Source organism: Empidonax traillii, unplaced genomic scaffold (genome assembly GCF_003031625.1).
Source record: "Empidonax traillii isolate 1590-97213 ecotype Southwest subspecies unplaced genomic scaffold, ASM303162v1 scaffold1043:size250015, whole genome shotgun sequence".
NCBI classification, from domain to species: domain Eukaryota; kingdom Metazoa; phylum Chordata; class Aves; order Passeriformes; family Tyrannidae; genus Empidonax; species Empidonax traillii.
In genome coordinates, this window is record NW_020956236.1 from 238,896 (window position 1) to 247,318 (window position 8,423).

The following is an 8,423-nucleotide window of genomic DNA, read 5'->3' on the forward strand; positions in this document are numbered from 1 at the left end:
TTTTACAGAAATAGGAAATTTTTGGAAGAACTCTGCTGTCGTGTTACTAAATAAAACTCAGGCAGGAAACTCAGCTGAGCCTGGAAAGGTTTCTGGTTTAGGGCAAAACCTTTCAGGTTCAGCTGCAGTTTCCACGTGGCTTCCTTCGCCACCCGGGGAATATGAAGGGGATACAAGAGGTGGCCGAGAAAGGGCAGGGATCTGTGAGTGACAGGAAAACAAACCTGGTTGTTTTCTTTTTATTCTTCTGTTGTTTTTATCAGTAATCACTTCATTTAGCACTATAAAGGCACTTGGGGCCCAAAGGAGCAGGGACGTGAATGTCTGTGAGGGGTTTTAAAAGCCACGATAGAAAGCTGGTTAATTTTTAGTTGCTTAAGGACCTACAAGTAGTTTTTAATTTTTTCTTCTTTTTACAAACAGATTTAAAGTCCTAGAATACTTTGACTCTTTTACTTACCGTGTCTCCCTTGTCTGCAAGCACTAAACAGATCTGGAATTTAAAAAAAGTATAAAAACCAGAACTGGTGTTCAGATAACTGCAGTGTCACTTATAATTTGTGTGATGATAACAGATCTAGAGAGGAGTAATTTGCTATTCTGTAAGGTTTGTGCTAAGAATCCTCGACTCTGATATGATTTAACCTCACTCTGACATAAATCTGTAAAGCAAATGAATATTTTATAATAAAAAGTAGAAGCATTAAGAGATTTTTGGAGGGTGGGGGGAGGAAAATCTCTCTGAGCACAGGGTTTGAGCGATTTGCATCAGCTGAATTCAGGGCCTTTTAAAGTTCCTCAAACAGAGCAGGGAGAAATTATTATTAATTATTGTTAATTAGAGCAAGAGCTTGCATGGGGCTGCCTTTGCATCCCCACCTCCCGCTGGGTGCAGGGAGGCAGAACTTTGGGAAGGCAGGCCCAGAAATGCACATTGTGCAGTGTAACAAATGGTGAAGTGTCAGACTTGCCTTGAATTCGTGTTGCCTGCCTGGAAAAGGAGAAGGAGGAGGAGGAGGAGGAGGAGGAGGAGGTGGAGGAGGAGGTGGAGGAGTTCAGTGGCACTACCTGTGCTGGTGTAAATCCCACATTGCTGTGTTGCCTTGAGGAGATGCTGAGGCACGAGGAGCTGAGCCAGAGCACTTGAAATACGTGGCAGGGGTTCTTGAAGAGCAGATTTTGGCTCAGAAAAAGGGGAAAGGGGATTTAAGGGAAGGGGATTTAAAGAAAAGCGCTCTCTAATACACCATCAGAAGTGTTTATTCTGCGGCAGTGAGAAGAACTGATAATCAGGTGTGTGCACATCAATTATTTAAAACTATTCCAGCAAATACAGCCTTTGACTTCCCCCACCACACCCCCCCCCCCCCCCCCCCCCCCCCCCCCCCCCCCAAAAATACTTTGAGGGATCAAAATTCATTTTGATGCCTTTTGCTTCAACACCAAGTACTCGTTCAGCTGAATTTGCTGTTGTCACGTTGGAGGGGAAAGCAAAATTTTTTAAAAAAAGAGCTTGGGCAAGACAGTGAAGTGTTTCCTTCAGCTCTGTCAAGACGATGTCTCTTTGTTTTGAAATACTACAGAAATGATAATAAGTCTTATAAAAGTTATCCAGTCACTGGAGCGCTGAACACTGCAGAATCTGTGTCGCTTGCAAATCCTTATTTTTTTTTTGGTAGCTTTTCTGGAAGGGAGAGTGATGGAGGAGTCGAATCCGTAGGCAGGTCCACACCTTTGCAGTCACGCTAAAAGGATGAACTGGAAGGACAAAAAGAGACAACAAAGGCAGTGTGAGAGATGTTGTCTGGTGGAAATTCCTGCCCCATGAACATACACTCAGGTAAAAGAAAAAGCCAAATGGATCTTACTTAACTACAATACAACTGGACACTTGGCCACTGGTGATTTATGTACCTGTGTTGGACCTGTTTTACACGGCTGTCACGTGCTCACACACCTTTTGTAAGCATCAATTTTAACTCATTATAAACAGAATTCACTACTGGTGGAAACTAAGTGGCTGGTTTGGACTTGATGTGTCACTCTAGGGTGGCCCAGCTGAGGGGAAATGAACACCCCACACCCAATTTGTTCTTGGCTGACCATTCAGGGGCTGAATGTTCCCCCATTTCACTGGCTCAGACTTCAACAGGAATAGGAAGGGAAAGGAGGAGAGGGAAGAGGAGAAAACATTCAGCTCCTGCTTTTGTATTCAGGGCAGGCCCTGCTGCCTCATTATCACGTCAGAGAGCCTGGACCCATCAGTGCTTTCACTGCACGACATTCCCTCCCCCCAGAGTTTATAATTCCACCGTCTTCATTTGTCTGGGGGGACACTCAGCAGCCTGATCCCCTATCAGAGAGGAAATTTGCTCTATTAGAAAACATCCATGGGCTGTTAATCCCACGACTTTATTTTAGACCTTGAGAGGTCAGTGCGTGATTTAGGAGGGTCTGGATTCCGTTCTGATTGCTTCGAGCTCAGAGGCGACCTCAGTTAGGGGAGTTGGGTTTTGCAAGCTCTGAAGTCCCGCTTTAATCACCAAATATGCTGCCATGGCCCCTGCTGCCTGTGTCTGGCCTGTAGGGTCAGATCCTCAGTGCGGCAAAGCTCCCTGGAATCCACATTTCCCGGGGAATGGGAGCAAACTGCAGCTGCAGCCCTGCAGTGTGTAAAACTCTTACAGGTTTGCAGCCTGCACCACGTGAAGGACGTGAATCCCGTGCCTTGTGAACAGGAAAGAAGGAGCAGCACTGTCTTTCCCAGCTAGAACCCCCCTCGCCATGAATGAACAAATGTTTCATTTTTATTGGGATTGTTTTGCCGGTCTTTAAGAATCCCGACAATTAGGCGGTCAGGGATGTGAAAGGCCTGAAAGAAATGGAAATCATTTACAGGTGATTCACAAAGGCTCCTCTGTCGTAGGCCGGTCCAGAGGCATTCTGTGTTGATGGGTCCCATTGCAAGTGGAAGGAATGATACTTTGAAATGCTGCTATTTCATCTTTACGACACATAATGAAGTCAATTCAAATGCCAGTTTTCAATGGGACACGAGATCTCTCGGAAATGTGAATGTCCATTCAAACTGAAAAAAGTAACAGTGGGGCATAAAAATATCTGGTGTGTTTTAAGGACATGATGCTATCACAGAGCTGAGGGTTGGGAGAGGCAGGCTTCTTTCCTTTCCAAATGAAAAGCTAAGAAGGAGAACTGATTTTTTTTTTTTTCAGATTTTATGGTCTTGGTCTCATTTCCTTGAAAAACTCCTGGAACCAATGTCATGTTTACTTAGCTTTTAATCAAGAAGTTAGGAAGTCCTCTGTTAATTAATGATGAGCCAATTCTAATGCATTTTAACAGCTAAAATACTACCAAATGTTTGATTTAGATCTTCTTCACTGAGCAAGCCTTCCTTACTCAAAGCTCCCATCACACCAAGTGATCTTTGGTGTTATCAGAGCTAAAAGATAAGGGAGCTTGGATCTGTATGGTACGTACAAAGTGTGTAAATGACTCCTCTGCCCAAAAATCCCACACAAAGTTCCTTCCATTTGACCTTTAATTTGCCCTAGCTCACTTTGAAGGGTCCTCCTGGCCAAAATAGAAGAGCAGGTCTGTCTCCTAAGCTGGGAGGTAAGGATCAAATCCATGGGGAGAGGAACTCGTAAGGCCTCTGCAGCACCTGAAATTATTTGTGCCTAAGAAAGACAGAGTAAGTTTGAAAGTGAAAACCTGCTGCATTTTGGGCTGCATAAGGGACATATAGCAAACTTTTGCCAGGTTTTGCTTTCCTGAGTAAAAGCTTTACAAGGCTAAAATGCCTAAAGGGTCTTTGCTCCCTCAGCTTAAATTTCCCAGCGAGTCTCTGCCCAGACTTGCTGACTTTAACAACCCACAGGAAGAATATTGCTTCAACAGACTGGACTTTGTGTTCAAACCCTTAAAAAAGGGTCATTCAAGTTGTTTTTCTGTGATAGCTTACAGACTAGGACCCTAAATGACTCACCCCATCTCTGAAGGCTTCAGGGCATAAACATCGCTCCCCTGACAGAGACCAAATGGCTGATAGCAGAGTATTGGCAGGGCACCGCTTGTGTGGCCTGCTTGGAGTTTAAAAGGGTTGGAAAACAAAATGTGGGCAAAGCCCAGCGGATGACCAACCTCGGAGTCCAGAGAGAGATGTTCCCATCCTTGGCTCGCGTCCTGACAGACTGCAATTTGTCCCACACACAGTTTCTGGTACTTCCCGGTGGAGAGAGGAACTGGGCTACGCACGAATCCCGGCCTGGGTAAAGGGTGATGCCGCGTAGCTCCGTGTTATTTCCTGGAAGCTGACGGAAGGGGTCGATGCTGCGAACTGTCAGCACGTGCATATGAACGGTTGTCGGGTCTTGGGCGGGGGAGGGGGGGGTGTTAATTTTTTTTTTTTTTCTTTTTTTAATCATTCTTCAGCGGTTTGTTGTTTTGTTTTTGCTAGGAAGAGCGTTGTCCACGAGGTCCGGTACTGACGATCACGAGTGAGTCGGAGAAGCAGGGGTTTGGCGGTGAAGGGAAGGGTCCTGGGCGGGGTTGCCCCGGGTGCTACCTGACCTTCTGCAGCTCCTGTCGCAGCCAGGAGGGCAGGGGCTGCCCCAGCCTGTGCAGCAGCTTGGACAGCTCCACGTTGTGGTCTCTGTAGTAGCTCGACAGAAAGGCTCGAGACTGAGGAGGGGGGGGGTGAAAACAAACAAACAAACGAACAAACAGAGCAAGGGTTAAAGGAGGAAAGATTTCAGGCTCCTGCATCCCTGCACTGCTCCCAGAGAGGGGCTCTTACAGGGGGCACTTCATCGCCTCTTCCTGGTTTTTTAAAACATCAAGCCCGTGGAAATAGAGCAAATAAATAAAATAAAAATACAGCAGTGTATCTAGTTTGGGAGCCAAACACAAGCTCTATATTAAAAGTTGTAAATCTCTGGGAAGCCCTTACCTCTTGGTCCATTGGTGGGTATTTCCGACCTTTGCTTTTTCCCAGGCACTTTGTTTTCCCTCCTTCCAATAACTGGCACCAGAAGCCTTTCTGAGGGTCAAACCTATAGAGGATTAAATATTTTAGAATATATTTAGAATATTCTTCTCACCAGAGAAGAATTTCTCAGCTTCTTCAGTTATTGCTGCACACCTCTCTCTAGATGAGTGGAATTCTGAGGTCAGAGTGGGAAACAGCTTTCCTCTCCTGTGAAAACTCTGGGGATTCATGTTTTTTTTTCCTGCAGATTTGCCTTGGAAGTGGCTCAAGGCAGGGAGTTTGTTCATGCTGTGATTTACCTACGCTGAGCAGTAGTTTTTATCCTACTTCTCAGCACACAGGGTACGAGTTTGAAGGGTTGATCTACAGGTCTCCTGAATGAATTACTGGTTGGGTGTTCAGCCTCACCTGAGAAGCTGCTGTTCCCTATCGCTAGATCTAAGTATCATTTTCATTCCAAAGATGGCATCGAGCATAAACACTGTCTCAGCAGCCTTATCTGAAGCACACAACTCGATTGTGATGTCTGAAAGCCAGAGATAGAGGAATTTTAGATTAGGGCTCTGAAACACACACCCACTAAGGAATGAGCGGCACGTGGCGCGTTAAGTTTGGAATTCACCGCTGTGGGACTTGCAGCACTGCAGAAAGCACTGAAATGCTGTGCATTCCTGCTATTCAGCAGATGTTTGAGGAGCATGGAGTATAATTGGCTGGCACACGGAGTTAATTAGTTACAGAGCACCTTTTTGCCCTGGCTCTGTCTGTGCGACACGGGCGCACCTGCCGTTCGCCGCCGTGCAGAAGTGAACTAATTTCAGGGGTTTTTTCTTTCCTAGCCTATTACTGCAGGCCTGACCTTTGTTTCCTAAATTTGTCTCACTAGCTGCATCAATTAAAAACAAATAAATCATTGATTAAATGGATGTATTGATGATGGATTCGTTTCTGCTGTGGCCTTTCCCATCTGCTTGTTGCTGGTGAAGTGCTTTGCTGCCTTGCACTAATTTCCCAAGAGGAGCAGCAATACAGTGTGGTGTGCTGGGTAAAAGGGAAACTGCAAAACTACGCCCCAAACAGTATTTCTGCCTCAGAAGAGGCATACTGAACATTATGAAGAGGATGTGCAAATTTGGGTGGGGGAAAAGAGGGCAAGACAGCTCAGGCTGAATTCAGCCCACCGTGTTCGGGTCTCACAAAACTCCCGGGTCTTCTGTAAATGTATTTGGGCACAGTGGAAGCGTTTATTTAAAAATAGTGATAGCCCCGAGGTTTAAGTTACAAGGGAGCTTTTTAAGGCAGTCAGCAGAAACCTTCCCAGGCCTGGTTACCTTCTCTTCCTGCAGAGTAAGCCCGTGGGACAGGCAGGATTTGGGGATGGGCGGGTGCAGAGGTGAGCAATGCCATGATGAGGAGCTTCCTCTCAGTCGGACTAAATGTAGCAGCACACCAAGAGAGAATATTTCCTTAAATACACTCCCCTAATCCTGTATTTTCCTCCAGCCCTGCCCCTGTGTGCCCCCTGCTCTCCTTCCACGGCTCTGGTTGGCACCTTCCCGTTTGCCTGGGTTGGTTTCACCCTCCTCTGAGACTTTCACCTCATTACTCAGGGTGATGGACTTGTTGCTCACTGGTGTTGCAGAACTGGGTCCTCAGGCTGCTTCCTGACAACTTTAAAGATGTGTGGTGTGCACTTGTTAGGCAGTAATGACTAGGAACAATCCTGTGCAATCTTTTTCACTTTGACAAGTCCCGCCATAAAACAACTCTGTAGTTTAACGCATTTTTCTCTCCCATCCCAAACCCGTGCGTGCTCCCACAGCGCATTTGCATTCTTGATGACTCCAAACAGTGAGTGCATAATTTTATAGATCTGTTTACAATCCATTTTTCCTGTCCAAACCAGTAGGAGAGGCCAAATTTTTCCTTGCTGTGTGACTCCACTGCCTTTAATTTAGTTCCAGAAAGGAAGATATATGTCTGTGGGTGTGTACTTTAAAACCCTAGCAGAAGGCACTGCAGATGTGCAGCAGCAGTTGTTCAAACATCAGTAGCTCAGCTCCAAACTCAAACTCCTCCTCTCTTTCATCGGCTTCGGAAGCCAGTGACTTAAACAATTGCATTCTGAAATGCAAATTTTTTCCTCTGGAGAAAGGTTTTGGCAGAGCAGCTCTTCCTAAAGGGCTGAACTCTCGCTCTGTGCCTGTGATATAAATAGCATTGAACGGTAATTGTGGGGTGGAGGGGAGCAGTGTGGGGCAGCTGGAAAGCCTGGGGTCTGCTCAGTGCAGCAGCTCCTTACTGTTTTCTGCTGGACTAGGAGAGGAGAGGGACATTCAGCCTACTCCCACCCCTGCGGGAGCCTCAGCCACGCGTGAAAATGGGATTAGGGAATGAGAGCTGGTAAGCCACTGGGCTCCTGTCAGAATGGGATAAAAACATGTAAGCTGAACTTGCCCCCGCTGACACTGCCTGCGCTTCAGCTCCTGCAGGCAGGCAGAAGAGAAGCCCCAAGCTTTGCAAAATTATCATTGTCATCATGTGTTTGTTTTAACTAACGACCCGGGGATCTGGGTGGGAGGGGAGGTACCCCCTGCTCCCGTGGGGCAGGTAGAAAGGGAGTAGACTCACGTGAGAGCTTCGGAGTAGTTATAATGGGGAGACACTCCGAGGAACTTCTGCACTTCGTCCATCACAGTGGCCGGGTCGCTCCTCAGCTGCTGTCCATCAATAATGAGCAACTGCAGGGGGAAATGGGGCGGTTTTGTAGAGACAGGACTAAGCTTCACAGACTGATGGCATTGCTTCCCTCCCGTCACAACCTGGATTTAAGTTAGCCCGTGACTTTGGGCCGTGCTAATAACATTCATATGGAGGGACTTCTCTTTAGGTTTACTTTTTACTGGATTGGGTTGAATTTTGATAACTTGGTGAACCTTTGTAACTCCGTGTGTGCTCCTTGTTCAAATGCAAGGGTTAAATCTGCCAAGCCAAGCCCGAGTCTCAGAGAATTCTGAGAAAAAGAGATAAGGAAAGAATGTAAGATATTACTGAGGTTTACGATGTGTCCGTGGAAGATCTGGTGCAGAGTATGAAAAACAACAAGGGTCATATATATTTTGTAGAATTAAATGTTCAGAAGTGATATTGTGGCAATTTATTTGAAACTCCCCACCAGCCTATCAACCATGAAGGCTTGCAAAACTGTTGGCAATGGGCTGGGTTTTTTTTTTGGTTTTTAATTAAAGATTGCTGTGATGTAAAGCTGCACTGACCTCCATAAGCAAACAGTAAGACAATACACCCAAAGGCTGCTGGAATACCAAGCAGTATTACTGATAACTATTCTAGGCAGGCTTGGTTTATATTTATTGCAGTAGCTTATTATGAATTATTAAGTTTTTGAGTGCCC

General features: G+C 46.0%; 1 protein-coding gene across 1 annotated transcript in view; it reads right to left on the reverse strand.

Annotated features, from left to right (window-relative positions):
* Nucleotides 1-1,409: 1,409 nt before the first annotated feature.
* LOC114068338 (bifunctional heparan sulfate N-deacetylase/N-sulfotransferase 4-like) overlaps nucleotides 1,410-8,423 on the reverse strand; it is a 9,688-nt gene continuing 2,674 nt past the window's right edge. Inside the window, exons 3-6 of the mRNA XM_027904351.1 lie at nucleotides 7,643-7,752; nucleotides 4,973-5,075; nucleotides 4,165-4,704; nucleotides 1,410-1,758 (exon numbers count right to left, since the gene is read on the reverse strand). Coding sequence (XP_027760152.1) covers nucleotides 4,585-4,704; nucleotides 4,973-5,075; nucleotides 7,643-7,752 — 333 coding nt within the window. The 3' untranslated portion in view covers nucleotides 1,410-1,758; nucleotides 4,165-4,584. The remainder of the gene's footprint in view (nucleotides 1,759-4,164; nucleotides 4,705-4,972; nucleotides 5,076-7,642; nucleotides 7,753-8,423) is intronic.